Source organism: Pezoporus occidentalis, unplaced genomic scaffold (assembly GCF_034315485.1).
Source record: "Pezoporus occidentalis ecotype Australia unplaced genomic scaffold, CSIRO_AGI_Poc_V1 ctg48, whole genome shotgun sequence".
NCBI classification, from domain to species: domain Eukaryota; kingdom Metazoa; phylum Chordata; class Aves; order Psittaciformes; family Psittacidae; genus Pezoporus; species Pezoporus occidentalis.
Window position 1 is genome coordinate 210,375 of NW_026915813.1, and position 27,383 is coordinate 237,757.

Genomic DNA, 27,383 nt, shown 5'->3' on the forward strand with positions numbered 1-27,383 from the left:
CCCCTGCCTTGGTAGGGGTAGATAGAAGAATTCTGCTCCTGGGATGAGGTTTGTATGAGAACATAATAGTGCTACAAATCTGGTATTCTACTTTTGGATCCTCCTTGACATCAGATGTTTTCCTAAAAGCTGCATGGTCAGTCTCTGCAGTCACCTAATTCTCATGCCCAGGATGTTCTTCACATGGAACCGTTCTCCAGTGATAACCAATGCAAAACATTAAAAAATGGTGTTTCCAACAGACATGACAGAAAAGGCTGTTGAGAAAGGGGAAGGAAGCACTGTCGCTATTTGTGCCCTCTGCAGTGGGCTCAAAAGAGAGAAAAGAATGGAGGGAGGTGAAGGGAGATAAATAGTCTCTTGTATAAACTACCTGAAAATATCCTCTGAGACTTATGGGTAGGAGTTAACAATGTACATCTGGGGAAGGTCTGTCTAGCTGCAGGCTTGAAGTTTGGGCTCAAGTTGGAATCTGTTGAATCTGGTTTGAAAATGTGTACCCACAGCTTGTATTTGGGGCTGCTGGGGTCTTTGAATTAGTAGAGAAGTGTGCTACTGCAGTGACTCTGGTCTTCCCTATGCATTTTAGTTCTGGCATGTTTGTCATCTGAGCACTGGAAGTGAAATCTAGCAAGGTATGATCTTTCTGACTTCAGCTGGAAAATTAAACTTGTAAAGTTCCCTGAAAATATAAATATTCTTTTTATTCATTTGTGCTTTTTCAAATGTTGCCATCAAAATGTATATATACTGCAGTGGTAGCATTCCATTGCTTTACTGGGGATCATTCTGCAAAATCCAGTATCTGCAGCTAGAGCTCATTTCAGAAAGATCAAGGGACTGCAGTCATTTACATTTAATTTGGCTTTCTTGGGCTCGGGCTGGTTAAAAAGCTTGGAGATCACCAATGTATGTGTGGCTGGGGGTTCTTCCAGTTTATGGAATTGCGTGGCATCTACAGGGATGGCATATGCAGCTTCCATGCAGCCTGCTATACAGTGTGTGTGGTCAGGCATGGTCTGAAGAAAGCAGCCAATAAGAGGAGTTCCTCTATCACTCCCCTGTCTGTACAGCAGTGACGTTTCTTTCACCACACTGAGGGAAAAAAGATGAATTCTGCAACTAGTACCTAGTTATGTATTCCTGACTTCATCTTTCTTCCACCGCTGCCTTACTCTAACATGGATGCTTCTGCACACTACATTCAGGCAGAAGCTGTGGACAACTGGCCTTGCTGAGACTCCTCCCAGTCCTCCTTCCACGTTCTCTTCCCTGCACACCAGAAACAACTTCCCCAGTAACTGACAAAGAATTCATGCAAACATATTCATTGCTTGTTTTTTCCTTTGTGATAGCGTTTTCATTAAGGACCAGATACCAGCACCAAATGATGGTTTGGTCCCAGGTGGCTTTAGTCTCTGGTTTGATCATGGAAAATGGGGCCTGCTGTATGGTGGTAGCAGGGGAAAGGGTTTGGTTGAGCAGGAAGCAAAGACTGCCAAAAAATGAAACTATGTGACCAAAGGAGTCCTGGTACTATAGATTTCAAATGCTCTATAATTTAAAAAGCATCAAACTCATTATTGCATCCTATCTGCGTTAAAACAGCTGTAGTCCTACATAATTCTTTACTGGTTCTTTGCTGTGGAGTTTTTCCTTTGTGATAAGGGTGACTTGAAACATTTCAGGTCTTTCACTCCCTAGCAGAAAGGGTAAATTCACAACCTTACGCAGCCAAGCGTGAAGCAGTTCTGGGTTAAGTATACTACCCTATGGTTACCCCATTGTTGTAATTACATTTGAGCAGTTCTAGATTTCAGTACTGCTGCATCCTTTTGCTTTCAGTTTTTAATTAAAGAGTTTTTATAGCTAGGGAACAGAGCAACAGGGGGCTTGTGTTCACCAACAGCCCCTCCTCCCCCCTAAAAAAGGTTTAGCTGGGAATGAAATGTTATTAAAAGCAACATTTGTATGGGAGCCAAGTGGGAAGGGACAGCAAGCATGCAATAAAGAGCAATTAATTTGTTTCACAAGGAATGTATGTAAAATAATAAATTATTTAAAACCACATCTTCTGTTTCTCTTCTTTTAATCTCAGTTTTCCACAATAATAAGAATAGTAATTTTCTAACTAGGCAATGAAGACTTTGGTTTCACTTAATGTCTCAGTAACCTTGCACTGAAATGCTAGTATTTCACAGTACTGAGATCTGATTTTAGTAATCAACCCTTATGCATTGAATGTCTCGAAATTTACTATTCTACACTCACAGGTTTTGATGAAGGCATGCAGATTTCTTTTAGTTCGTTGCTACGAGGCAAAATGAGACCCACTCTGCTTTTCATAAGAATGCACGTTTTTGTTTACAGATGGATGAACACGTTAAGTTCTGTAACGCCTGTGTCTAAGTTGACGAAGAAGTTGACTTTCTCAAATTACAGTTATTTGCTCATCTGACTCATTCATCCAGTTAAAATAACACTAAATCCTGTGACATCTACAGTAGAGCTTTTTTGATCATTGAAATCCAATATTCATTGCCTTTATAAACAAGAACTATGTCTGTGTTCTTGTGAGTATCCTAAATCAGCATATGGAACATACATATTTCAAGTGTGACTATGCAGCCAGAGCTCGATACTATAACTGCTCTCTTCCAGTTATTCATTTGGTAAGTATTTTCACTTTTAAAATAAAATGTATGGATTACTTTTTTTGTGATGGATACTTCATCACTAAAAATCAGCATTCTCATGGATCCTTTCTCAGTCTTCAGTCTTTTGCAAACCACAGTTGCATACCTTCTGAAAAACACGAATGCTCATGTGGAAGAACACCTGGAATTGCTGATGCAAGTTTAAGAAGAGGCATCAGCAGTGTAAGATGGCTATGCTACACTTGTCACTCCATGGAAAGCCTGCTCAGTGTTTTGCAGTGTTATGTGTGCTCTGTTACATGACAGACACCTACACTCAACTACCAGAACATCTACAAAAACATGCAGATGCTGAGAGAGATGCCTGAAGAAGTTGAAGAAGGTAGAGGTCATCTGGTGTGGAGCTTCTAGGTATGCCCTTCTTTTTCTCACCAAAATGACATAGTACTTGAGCTATTGACTCTCTTTTACTTGATCTCTGAATACAGATTTGTTTATAATGTTTATTGCGTTCTCTTAGATAGGAAGTTGAGCAAGGTTGTTGAACAGAACATTCAGTGCAGTTCATGTTAATAACAGAACTTTTTTCCCCTTTCATTCTCAGTAAAACACAGGATTATGGGACAAAAGAGAAGGCCACAGAATTGCAAATAAAAATTAAATATTTGCCCATTTGAAACTGGCGAGGAGACAGCAAATACATTGCTCCACAGCTAGCTCTAGGTTACTAATGATACCTCAACTGGATTTTAGATGTTCCTGTACTTGATCATCATTCTCTCATCACGTTCTGTGTTCTTGGCCTGAGTTCATGTGTGGCAGAGATTAGCCTCTTTTTGGATGGCTTTTGGTTTCTGTTTTCCTTTGTTTTAAAAATAATCAGAGTGCAAATGTTACACAGGGGGGATGAGTGGTGGAGCTCATCCTTGCTTTGCTGTCTGCATCAGGAGCATTCGATGGCAGATCTCTGCTTGCTGCAAAGTGAACTCTATGCTGTTTTGATTACTTTCTGTCTCATTTTTGCCTCTCAAAGGCGCCAATGGGGGGATGTTTCTTGACTCATTAGTACTTCTTTTTTAATTCATTGAGATTTATTTCTCTTTTATTCAAAAAGAGAAGGAGGCGTGAAAACTAACTACACTGAAGCAGGGGAATAGAAAAACAACTAGCTATTCAGGTTCAGAGTAGGGAAAAGAGATTTTACTCCCTTACTGTCACTCTTTTAAATAAATCAAGAGGTGGGTTTGTCTTTTCTCCACAGCCATCTTTATACTTTTCTTCTTTACACTCTTCTGAAAATCAGCTCCATTGCTAAACTGAGATGCTTTCTGCCTAAACTTAAAGTGACCTTAAGAATAGTCTTAAGAAGGCAAACCCACATGATCTGTGTGCTTTCAATCTGTATAGTTGTGTGCAACCTGAATGTAGTTTGGTGTCACAGTACCCACGGCATGCCAGAGCAGAGCTAATCCTGTAGGTGGAAAGTACGTTGCTCCGTATTGCCTGTTGTAGTCCTCAGGCATATGAATAAGCATGGGCCTGTGCTGAGGCTTTCCCCCTCAATATAATCCTGGAATTTGGCCTGATGCAGCCTTTTTATGTGGGGTGGAGGGTTTATACTGTGAATGACAATTGAATTTACAAGTAAAAAGGACCTCAGATACCCACTGAAAAGACTGTATTGATATAAGGAGCTGAGATATTGAATGTAGAACTAACTGACACACAGTTTTGAGAAGTTGTGGGGCTTAAGGGAGAAATTAAATGACCTCTCTGTTGTATAGCAAAAGTGGATCAATGGCTTTGTTTTTATGTTTTTGTTTGAAAGATATCACCTGCTGGCTGCAAAGTGGGTCGATCCAGCTTCATTCTGGAGCCTGAGCAAAACACTTGAGGAAGATCTTGCTTTCTGCTGCATCCGAAAGACAACATGGAAGGCGAGAGCATTTGTGAGGTTGATTCTGGAGATGGACTTGGAGGTAAGGATATCTAGCATTTATTTTTGTTTTCATCCCAGATGGCTAGTTACAGAGAGCCCCTATGACAATGGACCTTGGAAGCCACAAAAAACAAATGTGATAAAAATGTCTACAGTTCATTGATTGTACTGTGTCACTTTACATGCAGTGAATAAAAGTTTTTGAAAACAATTGTGTCCTAGAGGGAGTGGCACACCTAGAGATCGTGTCTTCTAAATGTTGTTATTTAGAGTCTGAGATGTCCCAGAGATGATGCAAACCTAAATGCTTTCAATAAAAGTAAAGACATGTAGCCTTTTCTCTCTTTCTTTGGTTCTCCTTTTTCTGTCTCTCATGTGCACACACTATTTGTTTTGTTTGTGTTTTTATTCTGGACTGCAGAAAATGGCATGAAATGGTACTGATTCTGTCTTCTGTACTAGTGCCCTGTGTGTAAATGGAGACTTTTTATTGACGTAAAATAAAGAGCTCTTATTCTTACTTAGCTGCTAATTCTAAAGGTGTCCTTTGGCAACTTAGCTAGTGTTGTTTATCATTTTCATAATGGGCTATACAGCTTCTCAGAGAAGGTAATACTACATCTATGGGGCTGCTGTTCTTTATGTATAACGCAGGGGATCTTTGACAGAGTTTTTGGATAGATCCCTCTAATTTGAATTCCTGGTTTAACACAGCTTCTTCTGTGATTATCCAATGAAACACATTTGTCTAGTTTGCCGAATACTTCAAAGCACCTAGATCAACTCGCTTTTAAACTCAAAAGACTAAATACTATGGGAAAGAATGAGGTTCTACATTTGAACACTGTAATAACACAAAACTTGGTATGCTGTACGTTTGATGGGTTACATGTGTTCCTGTGACTGGATTGTAACCAGGCAGATTGGGTTTTGTCTGAGTGTACAGAGCTTGTGCTAAGATGCCCTCTTTTCTGTTTGATACTTCTGTAATACTTTTCCTGAGCCCTAGCTGTATCAGTAGTTCTGTGTACTAGGAGGAATAGTTTCTACTGTCTTACCACTGAGTTTCCTTCTATTAGACAGTTGCTTCCAGGCACTCATCAGTTGCGCTAATATGCAGCTATTGAACAGTTGACTTCTTTTGTTTAAGACAAAAAGCCATGGTGGTTCAAGTTCTTTTAAAATTCCTGATAATAATGTCTATGAAATAATTATTTTGTCATAAGAAATTTTGTGACAAGAACAATGGAAGTATTTATGCTTAAATAGTGCCTTTCTGCTAGGTGAATGAAGGGCAATAGTGTAGCTGCATTCTGTTTGGCATTCTGAACATTTGTGTTGTCCTCTCTCACAGTTTTAGAAACACCTGGAACCATCGTTATGACTGTTACTGATTAGGTTACTTTTTCATTTATCCTTTCTCAAGCACTGGTTTTAGCCTTACATTGCATCCTTCAGTCACTGAATCTCTGGTGTGCTACTACACCTTTGTCATTTCTATCATGCCACTTAGAGCATGGAAAAATTCTTTCGGAGCTGAGGTCAAAGACAGTTTTGTATCCCAGCCCTCCTTGAGTCTGACCTTGATGTTGTAATAAGTTACTGTCCGTGATCTATATTTTTCGTATTTATATAGGCAAAAGTGTGTATGGTTTAAGTACACAGAATGGGTAACCAAAGTGTATGTATTTCTGGCTTGTCTTGCTCTCTTCTATTTGAATTCTGACTTAAGATCATCAGCTCTTCAGAGCAAATTTACTATATTTTGGGAAACCATAGATTGCCATTGGGCTAAGTTGAATAGAATTATTGGTATGAGAACAAAATCTGATCTTGCATGTGATAGGGACATACTTTCAAGGAACATGTTGGTATCTTCAGCATACATATATGTATAACATTTTTTTGAACAAAGTGTGCTTGCATGACTAATACCAGAGTCCCATTTCACATATTTCTGAAAACAGGTGATGTTCTGTCTGTGTGAATTACTGGATTGCAGTGTAAGTAAAAAAAAAAAATTCCTTGCTTCTCCCCCCATAAATAAACCAAAGGTATATCAAAACAAACTCACCCAATATTCCCATTCTGAAAGTATGAGGAATGGGAAAGAGCTAGTGTTCTCTTATGATAAGCCACTGTATCTGATGAGTAAGGGTTGGAAACAACCATGTTTTAAAATCAAGGGCAACTAAAACTTTGAATGTAGCTTTCTAAGTTTCTTGGATTCTCTTTGTCCTGCATTTCCTGTTTCTGCTTGAGGTACCAAAATGATAAGTATATGCTGTTTATGGATCCAAACTAAGGAATTTTGCACTGTTTTAGAGGATGTGAATTAAATAAAAATGTGATTTTAAAGTAAGTATGTTTTGGAAAATAGAGGACATCCTCTCTGAGATAGGTATGTAGTTCTCTGTAGTGTATAACAAAGTCCATACATCCTATATATTATAAATACAGACATACCTTGAGACATGCGCATATCAAGCACAAATGTTTAATTGCAGTTAGGCTGATCTGAGACAAAACAGAAATATGCCCATTTTCAGCAACATGAGTAGAACATGTCAAGGAATTTACCAGTACAATGACATTGCATTCAAAAAAACCCAGTATGTTTTGTTAATTCAAGGTCTGTGGTCTCTGATGGAAAAGTCCTGGGACCATAAACTCCCTGTGAAACTGGGGAATTAGAGGGACAAAAGACCATTAGAGTTTTGTGGCTATTTCTTATCAGATAAAAAAAGAAAAAAAGAAATAAAAATTTAACAAAACCATTGCTCCATATTTCATTGTTTTATTAACAGAAAAATCAGTAACCCAAAGCAAGGCTCTTCCCCTCATTTTGATTGCAGAAAAGTATTTGTTTTTTCATAGGTGTGAGTGGCTTATAGCAGCCCTTAATGCCAGTAAAAGCCCAGGAATGATGCTTATAGAGACCAAATAAATTAATTTGATACTGTGGGGTTACGTACTTAACTCAGACTTCTGCGGTTTAGAAAATAACCTTAATATTAGAAGCAGTTTAGGTATCTGTGCTGCAAGCATTGTATCTGGTCTTCCTGACTTGTTACTTCACAGCAGGTTTGAATGCCCTTAAATGGTGCACAAAAAGAACTTTTCTCCCAGCCTATAAATCCAAACTCAGTGAAGATCCTTATTATGCAATTGAATAGAGCCTCCAGAGTACAAGCCACCCCAAACGTGGTGGAGAAGAGACAGGCCAGTAATTCTTCACTGAAGACCTATTATAGCTGACCTAAAACAGACGGGCCCATGTATTTCAAAGCAAAGACTTCATAGCTTCAGTTGCCTGGGAGAGATTTATGCTTTTCTCAGATGAAAGAACTCAATGGTGGGGTGATCTTAGCTGGCTGCCAGGTGCCCAGCAAGCTGCTCTCTCACTCCCCCTCCTCCGCAGAACAGGGAGGAAAATAAGATGAAAGAATCAGGTAAAAGAGACTCGAGACAGATTTATTTGTTGCTAATTAAAAAATAGAGTAGATTAGCATGTGCTCCTCATGGGCTGCAAGTTCCCTCAGGGCATCTCCACCTGCTCTGCTATGGGGTCCTGCATGGGCTGCAGGTGGATATCCACTCTACCGTGGACCTCCGTGGGCTGCAGGGGCACAGCCTGCCTCACCATAGGCTGCACCAAGGGCTGCAAGGGAATCTCTGCTCTGGTGCCTGGAGCAACTCCTCCCCTCCTTCTGCACTGACCTTGGTGTCTGCAGGGCCATTTCTCACATATTCTCACTCCTCTCTCCCAGAAGCTGTTGCACAGCTTTTTCACTCTTTCTTACATGCGTTATCACAGAGGTACCATCAGTGTCACTCATGGGCTCAGCTTTGGCCGGTGGTGGATCTGTCTTGGAGCCGACTGGAGCTGCCTCTGCCTAACACAGGGGCAGCTTGTGGTCTTTGCTCAGAAGCCACCACTGCAGCCTCTCATCCACCCCAAACCTTGCATTGTGCACCCAACACAGATTCTCACTGTTATTCCAGAGCAATACGCTGCTTCAGATGCATTCCTTATAGACCTGATGCAATTCTTAGAGGGTATTGTCATTAAGTGATTGTCTTTCTTACTAATATCTTGGCTACTTTGATGTGTTCCTAAAAGTAATCACTAACTTGGACAATGTCGTTAGGTGTATTTGGAGAAGTTTCTTTAGGAACTTTTAATCCTTGTAATTATGGGTGTTATGATTATTGGTTAAACTGAAGTTCAAGCTCTGTTATTGCTTCCATGACTTGATTTTTTTATGGCAAAGAGTCAGCATTGTATGGATATATATACAGAATCAATACCATAGCACACGTTTTCCTTGTTCCCTGTACTGTATTTTAGTAAGAACCTGAAGATTTGCTGCAGCCCAAAAAGTATTAAGGGGAAGAGACTGGGGAGGAGTTAAGCGACTGTTGCAGTTCTGTTGCGTTGCTGATATTATGCCAGATCTGCTTTTGGCCTGGTGTTTCCACTTGTAGCTCTTGTTCAAGTCAAAAATCCTTCCTGCGTGTTAGCAAGCCTGCGAGCCAGTTGCTATGGTATTCAGCTTTTTTCTCTTTCTACCCAATCGGCTTGCTTTTGTGATGATTCAGCCAGAATAAGAAATCAGTCACACAGGCTAGAGCTGTAATCAAAAGAGCAGCTGTTGTTGGCTGGAAAATCTATAGAGGTTGGGAGAACAGGAGTATTTAAATTTCTAGAAAATATTTATCACAGTCTGTTTATGGTATATATCTAATGCGTAGCTAAATGTTAAAACAGTGGTTACGACAGTAGTCTGTTTTCAGGATGATGGTAAAAATTGGGTCACTGGACTCCTTTCTCTATGTTGTTTCATTGCCCCAAAAGCATCAGTAATTTCCAGCAAAAGAATTATCAGGTATTTTTATTCTGTGTCCATTTTTGATTGGTTTTTGTTGTGTTGCTAACTGGTAGTATGTTTCTGACAGGGTATTATTTAGTTGTAGAGATTGCCAGACTCTGTCACTTGTCTCCTCAATTTTAGTGTTGCTGTTTGGCTAATCAGAAAATTCTGGAAGACTGCTAGATAATGTAAAAGGATTTTAAAGTCATAATGGTGCTTATATGTAGCTGCAGTGATACAAGGATAAAAGAAAGACAAGGTAGGTAGAGGTATATTCTGATAGGTGAACTACCAAAAAGGGAGGATGGACGTTTGTGGGTCTTCTGCAGGTTTTAAGAAGCTCGTATTTATTGAGGGCAGTGTTGTTCCCCTACTCACCCTGGCTGCAGCTGGATCAGCAGGACAAAAAAAAGATATTTTTTTCACACAGAACAATTTCTATCCAAAGTCATGGCTATACCAAAACCAAAATGTTTAAATGTCCATCTAGAAATCACTAGAAATCAGGCTTGTAAAGGACAGTACATACTAAAAGGCCATGAAAATTTAGACAGTGCAGCTGATAACAGTAAGTATGTTAAAAAACATATTTGAATTTGGAAATAACTAGGCAAAAAAGGAAATATTTCATCTAGGAATGCTTCTTGTCTGTGTGCACAATACAGTGGCACAATCCTTTCCCAGCTGATAGGAGGATCTCCTGAAGTAGCCTTTCCTTATTGCTTCCAGCAGTGTAATGAGAGCTTTTGTTTTCTTTCCCAGAGCCTTATGTGCTACCCCTTCTTTTTCTTTATGCAGGTAATGTCCCCCTGAGAATGAACAAAACCTCTTCCCTAGTTATCAAGGGTTTTGCAGAATCATAGAACATTTACGGTTGGAAAGACCTTAAGATCATCTAGATCCAACCCCCCTGCCATGAGCAGGGACACCTCACACTAAACCATGTCACCCAAGGCTCTGTCCAACCTGGCCTTGAACACCGCCAGGGATGGAGCATTCACAATCTCCCTGGGCAGCCCATTCCAGTGCCTCATCACCCTCACAGTAAAGAACTTCTTCCTTATATCCAATCTAAACTTCCTCTGTTTCAGTTTGAACCTGTTACCCCTTGTCCTATCACTACCGTCCCATCACCAGCATCCCTATAGGCCCACTTCAGACACTGGAAAAGCTGCTATGAGGTCTCCAGGCAGCCTTCTCTTCTCCAGGCTGAACAGCTCCAACTTTCTCAGCCTGTCTTCATACGGGAGTGCTCCAGTCCCCTGATCATCCTTGTGGCCTCCTCTGGACTTGTTCCAACAGTTCCATGTCCTTTTTATGTTGAGGACACCAGAACTGCAGACAATGCTCCAGGTGAGGTCTCACAAGAGCAGAGTAGAGGGGCAGGATCACCTCCTTCGACCTGCTGGTCATGCTGCTTTTGATGCAGCCCAGGATACGGTTGGCTTTCTGGGCTGTGAGCACACACTGAAGCCGGCTCATGTTCATTTTCTCATCAACCAGCACCTCCAAGTCCTTCTCCACATGGCTGCTCTGAATCTCTTCTCTGCCCAACCTGTAGCTGTGCCTGGGATTGCTCCGACCCAGGTGTAGGACCTTGCACTTGGCATGGTTAAACTTCATGAGGTTGGCATCAGCCCACCTCACAAGCGTGTCAAGGTCCCTCTGGATGGCATTCCTTCCCTCCAGGGTATCAACCGAACCACACAGCTTGGTGTCATCGGCAAACTTGCTGAGGGCACACTCAATCCCAGTGTCCATGCCAGCAACAATGACAAGATCCCTGAGGGACACCACTCGTTACTGGTCTCAGCCAACATTGAGCCATTGACCACAACTCTTTGTGTGCGGCCATCCAGCCAGTTCTTTATCCACTGAGTGGTCCATCCATCAAATTGATGTCGCTCCAATTCAGAGACAAGGATGTCGTGTGGGACAGTGTCGAACGCTTTGCACAAGTCCAGGTAGATGACATCAACTGCTCTACCCCTGTCCATCAGTTCTGTAGCCCCATCATAGAAGGCCACCAAATTGGTCAGGCAGGATTTCCCCTTAGTGAAGCCATGTTGGCTGTCACCAAGCACCTTGTTGATTTTCATGTGCCTTAGCATGCCTTCCAGGAGAATCTGCTCCAGGATTTTGCCAGGCACAGAGGTGAGACTGACTGCTCTGTAATTCCCCAGGTCATCCATTTTCCCCTTCTTGAAAATGGGGGTTATATTTCCCTTTTTCCAGTCATCGGGAACTTCACCTGACTGCCATGATTTTTCAAATATGATGGCCAGTGCCTTAGCAACTTCATTCATCAGCTCCTTCAGGACCCGTGGATGGATTTCATCAGGTGCAGTGGGAGTCCTTCATCCTAGTAAGTGGGACATGGAGTACTCCCCATTGACTGTTTAGCTAAATGGGCTAAAATCTTTTTAGGCCTGTTGTTAATTTTTATTTATGCCAAACACATACTCATGTGGCAATCTCCCATGTTTTTCAGTGAAATGAGTCACCTAGAAAAATCTGGGTGGGTCAAGTGTCCTCTTAGAGTTTATGGTTTTGGATAGCATGTCACGTGAAAGGGGGGGAGATTTTCTCAACCCCTAGTTGATTTGTGTATCAACACCCAGGAAAGCCAAGACCTTTGTGCCCAACCAGTCTGTCAGCATCCCATTATAGGAACCCTTCACTGAACAGTCCTGCTGGATTAGAGGGTGATTCAACTGACTTGTTCAGGAAAATGTGCCAACAGCATCAGGGGGACCCCTCAGCAGCTCTGCCCACTTTATCCAAATCTGTTCCCCACTGCCGATGGCTGTTGGCGCCCACAAAGGGCTAACACTGACAGTTTACAGAATGACACTCTATTAATACAAAATCGTGACAAATTAAGGTTCCTGATTGCCTCTGATAGATTGCAAAAACAAGCTTGAAGTGATAACCGAACCAGACTGTAATCACTAATAACAGCTAGTGTTAGTTATCTGACACGCATAAGATAAAGTTCATACCCAGTATGCATCCCTACATGGGAGAAGATGGGTTCAGTCCATCAGCTGATCCCAGCAATTACTCTGGAGTCTTCCTTGCTTTCCCTTTACTAATTTCACATATTTATACAATATGATTCAGGTCAGTAACTCCCTGTAACCCTCCCACCAATGTACAGTGTAGTCAATTAGTTTTCATGAGGTTGCATCATTTCCATTGAAAGGACAGCCTAGTCATGTTTTGCTGATGCATGAAGCCATATGTTGATGGTGTCGGTGTGCTGAACCAGGCTTCAGGGATAGTCTTTCCTGATTAGAGGTTTGTTAGTTCTGTTTCTCAATCCACCTACACAAAGGCAAAGCCTTTCCTCCCACTGGCAGTTCTTTGCCAGTGTTGTTCATCCTGACCTTGTAGGAGGCCGTTGCATCTGTTTAGGTTTCTCCATAATAACACAAGTTTCAACTTTTTAACTTTATGCCTATGAAGCTTGAGTGACTCTAGTCATACTTTATTACTGATGGCTGTAAAATACTCTCGCTTTGCTTTTACAAATACAAATCTAGCTTCCTTGTTTGGCACCTGCCGTGCGGTTTATCGGTACATGGTGCCTTGAAGTTGCCACTCCTGCAGGGGGCAGAGCCTGCAATCACCAGGTAGATTCTTGTGCATGCCGACCACATCCTATCCTGGAAGTAGCAGTTGCATTTTACCCTAAGATTTTCCTATATATGTTATAATATAACTTTGGGGGACTGGGGAAGGTAGTCTCTAATTTCCCTTCTCTTCCCACAATAGCCAAATATAATATATGTGATGTTTCACATTTGTTAGTTGACACTGATGTTGAGTACATAAAACCCATGTATCCATACATTTTAATGGCATAGTTCACTGATACTTTATCTTGTTTTGTTTTCAGATGAGCTTTCTATTGTTAGATGACTTTTTTATTGTTTATTAGTGTTCTTTAACGTAAGAACTACATCCTAGGTTACAGATATGTACAAATGACCAGCAGTCATTTGACATTATAGTCATTAGAGTATGGCAGATAGTTTTGCACTTTGATAAATGTGGGATATTTTATATTGATTTTTATCTTCATCCAGAAATAAATTTGTGAATACTGGAGGGAGAGCAAAGAATGGGAGTCGTTCTCAGACATAGCTTTTTGGTGGCTTGCATTCAAAATGTATAGAGAGCATTTATGAAAAGTAATGCTAATCCGTAATTATAGTGGATATTAAAAATAGTGTGGAAGTCATCCCAAAGGTGATTATGAAATTGAAATGCTCATAAGCACATTGCCAGTGTTTAGGTGACAGGTCTGCTTCTTTACTCCATGATGGGGATATAGTGATAAGGGGATCCCTTATATATGGCGTTTTGCAATCTAAAAGTAGAAAACCTCAACAAATGGCTCCTAGTGAAATGATAGAAATACAACTTGTCACAGTTCTCCTATCATTGTCTGCTGCAAATAAATGCTTAGATGAGGTCTTTCAGTGGTGGCATAGATGGTTTAGAGATAACCTAGTTTGTTCTTTATTCAAGCACCACAGTCATTGATCATATCATTGAAGAAGTATTGAGCACCTAATATTCTTGAGCCAGAAAGTGGACAAGAATATTCAAGTACATGTATGTTTCTGTATTTCTGTGTGACGTCTCTTAGAAATTGCCCTTGGTGTCTAATTGCCCATGTCTACTTGCCAGCCAGCTTGTAAGGCAAGTCATAAGGGGTGGGATTTTGTTTAACAGAGCTCTGCCTTTTTAAGGAAAGTGCAATGTAAGATATGGGAAATGTATTAAATTTGTTTATATAAAGAAAAGTCTGTGCACTATGCACATCTGTTGTTCAAAGATGTGGCTTGCTGCATGTCATAATTTACCTTTTACATGTTGCATACATGTACTGATAGCTCTTCACTGCTTATACTGAACCTTTGCAAGCAGTGATATACACCATTTCCCTGCTTGTTTAAGTATTATAGCTCCAATGCTTTGGAAACTGTAGTAGAGATATGAGGTTTTCATTCCCAGAGGACTTGCCCCATTTCCACCAAAAGAATACCGGGGGCTTGATTCAGATTTGGCATTTATTAAAAGCACAACTTTTCATAGTGCAAATATAAGTAGAAGGAAAATTCCTCATGAGTAGGATGCATACAGATACACACCTGAGTAACTAACTTGAATGGATTGCTGCTGTCTGGACTAGATTTGTATAATGACAAACGCCTCCATAGAAAACCACCTGTTTTGAAACAGTAGTTCATATTCGTGAATTTCAAAGCTCTGCAAATTTAAATATAAGCATGTGTAAATAAGCACTGAGATCACCCTGACATACATAATAGATTTTTTTTCCCTATTCAGTACTTGCTTGCATTTTCTTTCCAATGTATTTTCTAGAAAAGAAGGGCTTTTGAAGAAAAGTGAAAGGAGAATCTATTTCTATAGAGATCCGTAAGGATTTTGTCTTTGATGCTGTACAGACCTGGAATGAGATGTTGATGGTTTGGGCTGCTCTGCTTTGAATACCAGTATTAATATAAAATGGGTCCCTTAACTTTCTCTCCATATGTTCTGGTGACAGAAATACAGTTTACTTCTCTGAAACAGAGCATTTAATTTATATGCTTGTGTGATTTTATTTCCCTTCTTCCCCCTGTTTTTGTTTTCCATTAGTAAGATTCTGTCTTTAAAAGAGAAAGAGCACCTCTTCTCTGTATCCTGTACACTGATTTTTCTGGTCTCCATTTTAAATTCCATTTACTGAAGCTTCTTAAAACCCTACAACAAGCATTCTGCTGAACTGTTTTTGATGAAGGGTTAACTGTTTTATCTGAGTTGAATTCCTTCAGCAGCTGTACAGTGGGTTTCACCCTACAGAGGTTTCAAAGTACTTAATTATTTCAATGACTTAGATCAGTATGGAACTCTCAGTACCTCCCTGGTCATTCTGAAAATAGTACCTGCTTCTTTGGGGTTAGGAGTATGAGGGAGGAAGCTCTCCCAAGTCTCAGCAGGTTGCACTGGTGGAAGTGAATATAGCAGCTTGAAAGATCTGGGCTGCAGCTTGTGACTTTCACTCTTCCAAGTTTGGGAGTGTCTACTGAGGAAGTATTTGTCCGGTATTGAAAGTGAATGGGAGAACAAGGTGCTTGCTTACTTACAGGATCAAAAGTTTTTTCCTGCTTGAAAAATTATCCTTAGATGAGGAAAGTTTTCACCATTTTTTTTGTCTTGAATTTCTTTGTTTTTTAGGGAAAGCTATAAGGAAGCTTGTGCGCAAGGCGACTCTGGTGGCATCTAGAATCCTCAGATTTCCTTGACTGAATCCATCTGGGTTTAGCCCTAAGTATAGTAGACAAGCTGCACTGCTTGCACTGATAAATTATATCTTCCAAATGATAGACCAAGGTACAGTCATGTATACTAACCATTTTTGATCTCATTTGAACTCTTTATTCTGTTGCTTTTTGGATAGTTGTGACAGTTCGGTTTGTCCCCATTGTTGTGGACTATCTTTTTATCAGTGTTCACAAAAAAGAAAGAGACTTCTGGCCTGCCTCTGGCATTTGATGTTGTCAGCTCCTTATGATTCTGCAGCTTGGAGGGAAACTTAGCCTCTCCTGAGATTTACAAACTTGCCTTCAGTGGCAGGTAGACAGTGGAACTGTTGGCAGCATAACTTTATTTGGGTTTTCTACATGTGGAAAAGAAAAATGTGAAAACCTAAACCAAAACTCCACTTCCTTTTTTGACATACGTTTTGATTTTACTTTGCTCAGCAGTCATAAAATGAAATCAGAGACTACGGTCCAACAAAGCGTAGATTTTGATCCTAACACCTGTATCATCAAAAGAAAAAATAGATCAATAAAGTACTATTCTAAATGGTAGATAATAATTAGGTTTCTTTATATCTTTGTTGGTATCTCAGCTAGCTGTTGGAATGAGCAAGCAATCTCAGTGCTTTCTGAGGTCAGAACTTCTCTTTGCTTTTGTTTTAGATGGGAAAATCTTGTCTCCTACCTGTGTCTTTTCTGAACTATAGGGGAGATTACTGTACTAACACAGAATGTTAGCAGTTTCAAGATGTTTTTGGAGTAGTGGTATTGGTTCACGTTTTAAAAGACTTTGGTATCCAACAGAATATATTGCTCTGTTTGGATCGTCCATGACATAAAAATTAAGGCTGATTAAGCATTTTTTTAAACTGTCTTATTTGAGCATGACATTGAATATTAATGCACTTGCACAGAGGCTATGAAAATCTTGATTTTACGTGGTTTAGACATTGAGTTGGAAGACTTCAGAGCTGTCTTTTCTTTTAACTAAAGACTGGGGGGAATGCTCTCTGCATGTGTCTTCTTGATTCCTTCATGCTGCATGTTGCGCTGAGGCTGTTTGCTGCCTCCAGCTTCAAATGTTGAGATTTACCCTTGTTTTGGTGTTGTACCCAAATACAAATTCTTCCTGTGGCTTCTCTCTAGTGCATGAAATACTTGGGAGAGCATCTGGGGTCTGGAATGGATCATAGAATCACAGAATGATTTGGGTTGGAAGGGACCTTAAAGATCATCCAGTTCCAATTCGCTGCCACAGTCAGGGACACCTTCCACTAGACCAGGTTGCTCCAAGCCCCATCCAACTTGGCCTTGAACACTGTCAGGGATGGGGCAACCACAGCTTCTCTGTGTAACCTGTTCCAGTGCCTCACCACCCTCATAGGGAAGAATTTTTCCCTAGTACCTAATCTAAATCTACCCTTTTTCAGATGATTGGAAGGTCAGATTGACTGGCACATTTGGTCCCTTGTACACGTTTGGATCTTGCTGAGGGAGATTCTATACCAACTATATTCTAAATCATCAGCTGACCACAATAAAGCAGTCTGTAGATCATGTGCAATTTGCAAGTTTCATATGGCTTTGAAGTTGCTACATAACATCTGTTTTCTGTTGTCTGACAAAAGAATATTAAAGAATGAATGCTGCTGGTGTTCAGCCTTGTTGAGCTGGTTCTCCTCTTGAATGTAGTTCTTTTAAAATACATGTACTTTCTGAGAGGTTAATGAAAGGTTCCCATAATTCTCCTGTTTAATTAGTACAATGCAGCAAATAATTGAAGAGCATGTCTATCTTTTCAGTTGACAGCAGTGGGTCACACTTTTAGCACACAGATAATTGTTAATTTTCTGTTTGTATCATTAGTGGAACAGGAAGATGAGTGAATTTTTGCTGGGTTATGATAGTATCTATGATGACATTCAGCTGGCCTGTAATGGTCTGTGTCAAGTGCTTCCCCTCTTTGTTCACCACCAGTGTTTTGTGATAAGTCTTTATAGCTATTGTATATCTATCTGTTCAACATCTGGGGGAGGTAAATTCATTTTCTCTGTTCTAGAAAATTCTGATGTTATTCAGTGGTGGGTTTACATGATGAAGTATCATGCTCCTCTGTTTACAATCTTTAGGGAAATTCTGACTGCCAGCAAAATAATTTCTGAATAGCAAAGCCCTCAGTTTCCTTCTACAAGAGATAAAGTAGGCACCACATTGGAAATATCTGGGAGCTCGCAAAGAAAATTAAAGCTAACCATATGTTTTGGTGTAAGGCTCTGGAGTTCACTGCCTGCTATGGCAGTGCTGGATGTGGACAGGCTATTCTCCAGCCCCTGATGAAGGACTAGAGAGAGGATGGCTCAGGCTGTCCTTAACCACACGTTGCAGCAAGACTAAGGCTGTTGTGGCATGATAGATTTCTGTTAGTATAGATAGTACTATAACAGTAGTAAAATGCTGAACAGAATTTTAAATTCCAGATAATAAATGAAAGGGATTTTATAGGCACTAATTACAGAATTTAGAAGCACCGGAAACACAGGGACGTTTTAAATGTTAAATGAAAAACATGCTTGATGAAATCAAGTACTCAAAAGTCAACAAAACTTGGAAATTTGCTCATGTTCTTTTGTGGGCTGCTTTTGTATTCAGCTGTAAAACCACAAGCTAATTTTACTTTAGCTTAGTAGTCGCTAAGTGAATTAATTAAATGTATAGGAAGGTATCTTGAAAAATAGTCATGGCAAATGTTTTTGAGCACTTAACCCAAAAGGTTTCCCTTTATTTGAAAGGTCTTAATATATAACTAAGCATATTTAATAGCTCAAGGTGATCCAATTAGATAGTATCTTGAGTTAAAGCATGATGATATACAGATCATTTCATTAGCTCCAACTCTTCAGCACACAAGGGTAAGGATAAGTGTCATCAGAAGCAAGAAGGAGAGGATGCCAATTTGATATGTTCAGTGGGAGAAATCTGTTAAGTTGGTTTGGGAGACGGCTGGTTGGGCTAATGCAATAAGCATGCGCTAAGAGAGACCTTGCAGCATAAGGAAAGAAAAGTTAATTTGGATTTTCAGCTTTTAAAAGGGATTCTGTGGAGATACAGCAGTTACTAATATGGTCATGGTTTTAATACAGAAGGTAACTCTGATCCATTTAAAGAGCAGTCCATATAGTCAGATGTCTGTGCAAGCAATGCTCCTAATGGATTTGCTATATTGATGAAATGGTGCCAAGTGGGGAACATGATAGGAGACAGGGCAGAAAACCAGGAATAAGCAGATCTTTAAATTTCATTGACATTCATGGCAAGAGCATGAGTTTGGCACAATGGAGGGTTTCCAGAAGAGGCTTCAGTTTCTCATACCAGTGGGCAGGGACAGGACTGTTCTTACTCTGCCCTATTCTATACAAGAAGTGAATGTAGTAGTGTTGCATGGTGTTTGGTTTTGTAGTGGTTCATTTTATCTCACTGCATTCCCATCTAAAAACACAGCAAACATGGTTAGCAGCTAAAGTGATGGTTCTTCAGCAGCAGCAGCATACTGATGGGAGCTTTTATGTACGTTCAGCACCATAACATCACTGAACACTTGCTCGCTGTGCTGCTGTTTAATGCTGCTCTAGCTGCTTCTGACAAATTGATGTACTGGCACATCAGGATCCTGTATTGGTCCATCACAGGGAGACAGGACGATTGGTAACCATGTTCCCTTGCAGGGAGGTGGTTATAAATACACTACAGGAGGAAACCACCCCTTAGCCTTCTCTTCCTGCTCTTCCAAAAGGTATTTTCACTTTTCTGCATTATGGAGATGGTGCTAACTCATCCTGCCTAATCAAAGATTCCAAAAACCTGATGTGCTGTCACATGTCTTTGATGATGCAGTGCTATCGGTTTTGACTTTGAAATGTACAAGTTTTATAGTGAACTTACACACTTCTGCACTGCTCCTTTCTTACGAAAGTTAAAAGTGAAATATTTGGAATTCCCTTGGGAAAGCAGGTAATTCTGACCTTTGAAGAAACCATAGAGAAGGTTCTATCTAATACAGTATTAGTTACTTTATTTCAGTATTTTCTGCTTTTCTCTTTGGATTTTATTTCTTCACGTATTTGTGTAATGACGCTATTGGTGAGTTTACATTGCAGCAGCAATTAAAAAGGATTAGTTTAAATATTAGCTTAAAAAAAAGTATCTGCCACTTGAGTTGATGGGAGAAGTCACAATTAAAGAGTTAATATAATGACTAACACATTTGCTCTTCAATGTGCTAAATACCATGGGAGCAAAAATTGCAAACTGGCAATCACGTTCAATAGCTAATGTTGTACCCTTACCTTAATGCATTTAGAAATCAACTAAGCTGATACCTATATGCGGAAGTTGTGTAGAGTCTTTGCACTTTCTTGTGTAGCACATAGTCTGGACATACTCTAGCTCAGACTAAACTCTGAAAAAGTAAGCAGCTGATGCTGTTTTATTCAGTAATTATCCTGAAGTCCTCTGTAAATACATGTTGCAAATTTTATTACCTGCTTTTTGCCAGTATAATTTATATAGCTTTCTATACTAGTGTTAGTAGTTAATATATTTTTTCTTACTTGCTCTGCAATGGAGACGTATTTCTTTCCTGATGAATACAGTGATTCAGACTAAAGCACATAGTCAATAAACATGTCGTACAGTAAATACAATGAAATGATCAAACAGCAAAAGTGAAAACAGAACAAAAATATTCCCCAGAAGCCCTCGCCCAACCTAAAAATGAGCAAATCTCAGATCATTTTCCCTCCATTTCCTAAATAATAACAATAATAACACAGAAAGTAGCGTATTCTTTTACAGGCTAAAAAAGGTCTGATTCTGGAAATGGCTGGTCAGCTGTCACTGAGCAGTACTTCCTAATGCTATCAAAATACACTGCTAAAAGGGATAAAACCCCAAACCCTAAAAGGCTGTAAGAGTTATTGAAGGGAGATCTGCATTCTTTCTGTTAAATTTAATTAGGGATTTAGAGTATGTTTATCCAGGTTTTACCCATTAAAACTTTGGTAATTTTGAAAAGAAGCTTTCCATGTAGGAAAGGCACTTATGTTTAAGTCATTAAGGGGTGTGTGTATGTATGTATTTTGCCCTATTGTTTCTCAGCATTTTCACTAAACCTACTACATAAATAAGCGACTGTGTAAGCTCACAATATCTAGTTACAGTTTATGTTTAACATGTGTTTTAAATAATTCTATCATGCTGCTTCTGCTGTCGTAAAAGTAAAATCAGGATGTTGTCATGCTACTCAGGAAAAAACTAGGGGCCCTAGGGGCACTGTATTACAGATTCGTGGACTTAGTTCACATTGTTTCATCTAGCAATTAATTACAATTTAAGCATAAAACCTGTTAACAAAAACTTGCCTTTTAATTACAAAAACGTAACGGAAAGCTCAGGTTAAAGTGTGGGTCATTGTTTGCTAAGTCTTTGAGCCATAAGTTAGTCTGTGGGGTTGGTGGGGCTTTGTGGGTTTGGGTTTGTTTTTTTCCTTCTTTTTTGTTCACAAGGGCCCTTATTTTTCTGTTAGGGTTAGCACAGTCCCATGGCAATAGCAGCTCTTGCGGAGTGCCAGCTGGGGCTCCTTGCAGCATCTCCTACTGGTTTATTTCTGATACAGCTTTGGCACCAGCATTGGCTGAAACCACACTGTTCTTAGGACATTTCATTGAAGTCAAGCTGTTATAACACCTGGTGTCAGCATGTAGAAGAAGGGAAAAAGAAAGCAAAAATCATGGGTGTGGAGAAATTAGGTGGCTATCATTGCACTGAGCATTGTGTCTGCTTCTTGCTTTGTTTCTGCTGCACTTGCAGCAGAAGGGAAGCTCAATGTGGTTATCAATGTCTCTGCAATGTACTACAAATCCTTATATTTCTGTATCTGTTGTTTAATTCTTAATCATTTGTAATAAAATATTCAGCTATCTAGCCATGGAATAATACTTAGCTGATCTGGTTTCCTACAGCCAACAACTAAGCCAACAGAAAACCTCATATGCAGATATTACAGTTGCATTACTCACTGAATTTTTTAATAGATTGTTCTATTTGTTGCATTGTTCCTGTTAATACAACCAATAATATATTGGTTTTTAATCCAGCTTGTAGGAAACTATTTGATAAACAAATGTGTTATCTCAGAAAATGAGCATCATTTTTAATAGCTTGGGAAACTGCTGTGTTCTGAAAAGCTTTTATCAAAACTTTAATAGGCACAGACCTGTTAAGGAAACAGATATAAGGCAGGGAAAGAAAAGGCTCCTGTGGAGGCTTGGTTTGATTAAAATGTTTTGGTAAAGAATCCTTAATTATTTTAAAGAAAGCCACTGTGGGGTCTTTTCTCCTGTGCTGATAACAAACTGGGAAGTTTTCATATTGCATTCAGATATGTGATGTGAAATGAATTAGTTATTAGCTATATCTCCTTGGGGCATATGCACTATAAATAGCTTTTCCAAGTCTATGGCTTTATTCTGCTCTGCACTGTATTGTCAAATTGCAGACCAGAGTAAAAGGGTCTCCCATCAGTTGCACTCTGAAGTGATGCATATTATACAGATTTGGCTTTTCTAGACCAAGGTTTATGTTTATGGTACACAAGCAAATGGAGGACTCCTTGGTTCACCAATCCCTAATTTTTCAGGGTCTCAGGAAGAACAAAAACCTTTTGTTTCTATCACCTGTGATTGTTGTCAACAACAGCAAGAAGGGGGAATCTAGGTTGAATTATTGAACAAGGCCTATAATGCTACCATTAAGTGTGGAAAAAGGCATTTTAGTTAGGGCTGTGAACAAACCTTACTGCAGCGCCACACATCAGCTGTATTAGCTTTGTTTTGTCACAATAGCAAATAAAAGAGAACTGGGGTTGTAAGTTAGTTTAAAGCTTTGGACTTTAACAAGGAGTCTGATCATGAGCCAAAAAGACCATGGTGTTTTCTGTGGTACCTGAACTCGGGCATGTTGCTCATTTAGAGTTTTGTATTGTAAGAAGAGAGACGGCTGTCCTAGCTGGTAACACCTACCCTGCCTTTAAACGAACAAGCCCAGCGTGCTGCCCAGGATAGCTGCAGAGAGATTTCCTTCATTTGCAGTTACCAGAACGTGAGGGTGTTAATATTGCCATGAGCTTAATTCTCTATCTGTCCAGTTCAGAATGCTTATAGATCCTTGATAATACCCTGTGTGTTACTCTTTCACCACTCCAGACAAGACATGAACTTCAGACTCTTGAGGAAGTGATCACCCTAAGGAATCCAAATCTTCATGTTGATGTCTGTAAAAGCTATAGCTACTTTCTCAATACTGAAAACAGCACTTAGAACAAGAATGCTTATCATTTTGATCATTTCCTTGATATTTTTTTTTTAGGTCTTCCAGAACCTTTTATGGCTGTGATAGTGTATAGACTACAGCAGTGAAGGATGCTGTGGCAAACTCTGCCATGGCAGCCTGGCTTCTCATACTGCCCTTCAGAAGTTGTGAGTGTCTGGTGAAGAGTCTCTGGTGAAGGTAGCAGCAGCCTTGCCTTTGCAGTTAGCAGCCACCTTCACGCAGCGTAAAGTGTGGCAAGGAGAGTTTGTGAGGATGGGAGAGTGCAAGAAGACATCCCCAGAAGATCAGTTTCTGCCCTGTGGCTTCCAGGATTGCAAAGACTTGGATGATGTATCGCTTTTCGGTCCTTTTTGGTGCAGACACAGTTAATGAGTCTATTAATTGTCTACATCTTGGAGAACAGGAATGCCTGTTCTTAAATTACCACATGGCCTGTAGAAGTTTCTAAACAAAATTGGTTCTGCTTCTGTTTTGACACACCAGATCCCCAAGTACATATGTATCCAAGTCAGAAGTGCCTTGGCTTAAAAGCCACCCAATGTTGACTTAATTCTGGTTCAAGTGGACTCAACCTATGAATCTGTGGGGGGTCCTGAGCTCTACATGTGTTCAGATTCTTAGTGAATTTCCTGAGCTTGTGCTGAGCTCTATGTGGAGCTGCCTTATGAGTGTCTGGGTTGTTCAGTAATGCTGTAGAAGAGGGAGTGGGGAATGGGAGGAGGAGAGGGAGCCCTTTTCTGTGGACTACCTGTGTTGAGGCAACTTGGGAACTGGAAACTCTATTTTCAGGCTTAGGCCAGGGGAGTTTGAAGGCACTGGTTCTGCTTTCTACCAGGTGAGAGGCAAAACTGGATTGGGACCTTTGGCATCCCTGCATTAATTGAGCAGCCACCCTGGGTGGTGATAGACAATCTGCCGATAGTATCTGTGGTTTCACCACAGCAGGCTCTGATTGTAACCTGTACCAAATGCTCTTCCAGCCTTTCAGCACCAATTGCACTAACATTCATCCTGCTCTGTGTCCCTGGCCCCACTGGAGTATGGCACTTTGTGGCCATACTCCAGTTTCTTGAAGTCCAAATTGCTGTCAGACAGCCAGGACACAAGAGCTGAGATTTGGGGAGAAAATAACAAAGGTGAATGCTGGCCCTTGAGTAATTAGCAGCAGCGTGGGGAGGTAAGCACATGTGCTCAGCTATGCCTCTTGTTACATCAGTGAGCAAAATGCTTGTTCTTTTCATTACTGCAATAAAATGGCAGAAGGCAAAACCCCTTATTGCTTTATAGTGGCTGCAAATTTTCTACTGGGGTGAAAAATAGTAAGTACAGGTTTAAAATGTATTAAATTTTTCATGTATTATCACATTTTAAGTTGCTTGAGTGATCTTGCATGCTGCCTTGGAGGGATATATCATAAATACAATTATTATTATCCTTTATGCCAAAATGACATTGACATTGGTGGAGGTTCTCATGCAAACTGAATAGCATAGCTCTTGTGAAGGGAAAGGACAGATTTGATACCTCCTGTTTAAGTTGTCAAGGTTGACTGAATTCTCAGTTAATTTAAAATCCTGCTTTATGGCCTCTGTTACACAGGTTTCTGCCCCCTCCTTGAAATCTCTCTCTTGGAGTGACAGAATGTAACCATAAATGTTGCTTTTTTGTTCTTTTTTTTTTTTTTTCTGCTTTGTTGTATGTGGTTTTGGTTTTGTTCCTTTTAAAGTAACAATCTGCGTTGCTTCACAGGCTTCCAGGGAGGTCTTTCTACTTCTTTTTGCTTGTAATGTAAGTCTTTAGCGCTGGGTGAAAAAACAGATGATTCAATTTTAAAATGCGAACGGACTCCTTATTTTCTGGGACTTGGCAAACTTTCATCCCTCAGCCAGTTTTTATCCTGTCCACTGGTTCTCCTTCTCTGCATCAGGCTTGTTGACTTCTGCAGATTACTTTTTATGAGAGATACTATTAAAATGGCTTTGAAGACTCATATAAATTCTCTCTGCAGCTTTCAATTGTTCTTTGCTGTGGTGAAGAATTTACTGATATTTCTCCAATGCAGCCTGTATTCTGTAAATCAGTGCTGACTCTTTTTCTAATTTGTGCATTAAGTATTTGCCACTTGATTTTTTTAATGAATTAAAATATTAAGAATTTTATGTAGGCTTTCATCGTGGGGGAAGGGAAGCAGAGAAAGGGTGTCAGTCTTGCTTTGTTGTTCACACAGATACTGAATCTTACTCCTTACAGGGGCAGCAGGTTTTGCTTCCTTTCATTGGAAGGAAACTGTGAAATGAGGCTTTGCTGTTCACCTGCTTCTTCAGTTTGTTCCCACCAGAAGACGGGAGTAGACAGAGCCTCCCTTTGCATTTCTATCTGGGCTTGACTGCTAGAGTCTGAGCATATTTTGAGTATAAAATGAGGATTTTATACAGGAGGAAGCATGAAATGAGTGTTTTTTTTTGGTGCATGTTTCACCCTTTGAAGTCAGCAGGAAAACACGATTTGTTTGCAGTGCCCCAGTGTTTTGCTGTAAATGACTAGAGCAGCAGATTCGTGTAATTCAGGCTCTAAAGCTGATCAAAAGTGCAAGAGTGGAAAGTGTAGCACAGTGGTACTGGAAAAGAAGATGCTGGCTAATGGGAGGCCTGGGGAGGAGGTGTGAATGGCTTACTCAGTCCTGAACTTGTGAAAGCTTAACAGCTATGGTCTGCGAGATGATGGGTTTTACATTTAAGGCAATAATGATGCGGTCCTTTCCATTTTTAAGAATTGATGCCAGTGATAGAGTTTTCTGTATTTATATATTTGTATTGTGTAAAGCTGTGCCTGCAAACCTGTTAGCCATCTATTTTGTTCCTTAAAACAATATATTTAATATCGAAAAGTCTTCCACAGCCTAGTATTTTAATGTTTATTTCTCTTCTAGTGAAATCTTAAACAGTTTTTATTGTTGTGAATTAATTTATTCTGATTTGTTGCAATTTCATTTTAAGGGACTAAGTCCTGTGTTTGGGAGAGCTGTTTTAGGGCCAAATTCACCATATGAGTTTTTATCATCTGAGAACCTCATAATTGGCTTGTGGTTAACTTCTGAGCTGCCAAACCGAACCTCTGCTACTCTTATAATGTAGCTTGAAAGCACGGTAGTTTATTTAAGGTTTTTCCAACAATTATGATTGGTAGGTGGTGCGTGTGTAGGTATGAAGGTTAATTAAATCAAGAGGTGAAGTTTGTAGAACAGGGAATGCTTCATTAAGCCCTGTGTGAAGTAACATGTACAATCTGTTCACAATACCCCAAGTGCCATTCACTGAGACAGTTTAATTACAGCTTACACACAGTTTCATTAGTTTGTGTTTCTTCTACTGTGGTTGACATGTATGTCGTCTTCACTGAAACCCTGGAATAGAGGAGGGACTGCTCGCTGGTGGGCATCTGAGCATACTGACATTCAGCAAATCATTTTTCCTTTGGGTTTTCAAATGTCTTATCCCAGCTGTAATTAAGCTTGTAATTCATCAACTGACACTTCTTTTTTTTTTTTTCCCCTCAAATTCCAGATCTAGCTGAAGACTTGTGAAATGGCTCTTCTTGTACACTTGTTTTGCTTTTGCTTTAAACAGATGGGAAACAATAATTATCTTTCCCCACTGCTACTAGTTCACGTTCTGTTTGTATTGTTTTTTCACTTCACATTTATTCTTTTTTATTTCAAACTGGGATATTATGACAACCTAAAGATGCAATCTTTAAGAGACTCTTTAATGTGCATGGTGTTTAGGCAACTATAAAATCTAGGTGGCTGTGAAGATACTGGGGCTTCAGTGGAAATTTAACTGTATAGATTCCCAAGAGTTTCTTTTAATAAGAACTGCTACCAAGAACTGTGAATGCACTTAAATAGACTGAAGTGTTATCACGAGTCCAGGCAAATTTGCACCTCTGTTGGTATGCATTTAGATGATTCCCAGGGAAAGACTGTTAAGGCTTCAGTTATGATCTCTGCAAGTCACAGACTAGATGCATAAAAATCCTGGAGAGTCATATGAACACACTTAATATTACCCTTGTGATAAGTCCCATGGGCCTATTCAGGTGAGAGAAATTAAAGATGAGGAAGCACTTGAAGGCACAGGTCTGTAGACAGAAGAGCAATATTAATGAGGGTAATAAAGAGACTAGTGAG

At 39.9% G+C, this 27,383-nt stretch overlaps 1 protein-coding gene across 6 annotated transcripts in view; it reads left to right on the forward strand.

The window, feature by feature from the left end:
• The window catches only part of PPP2R2C (protein phosphatase 2 regulatory subunit Bgamma), a 202,826-nt gene that overhangs the window by 96,022 nt on the left and 79,421 nt on the right, over positions 1–27,383 (forward strand). The window contains exons 1-2 of one of the 6 annotated variants that reach the window (XM_062636350.1): positions 2,787–3,068; positions 4,486–4,636. The exons of 3 other annotated variants lie outside the window; for them this stretch is intronic. In XM_062636350.1, coding sequence (XP_062492334.1) covers positions 4,588–4,636 — 49 coding nt within the window. In that variant the 5' untranslated portion in view covers positions 2,787–3,068; positions 4,486–4,587. Of the gene's footprint in view, positions 1–2,786; positions 3,069–4,485; positions 4,637–15,722; positions 15,879–27,383 lie in introns of those variants that run through there. 2 more of the 6 variants (XM_062636349.1, XM_062636352.1) reach the window with 2 other exon arrangements.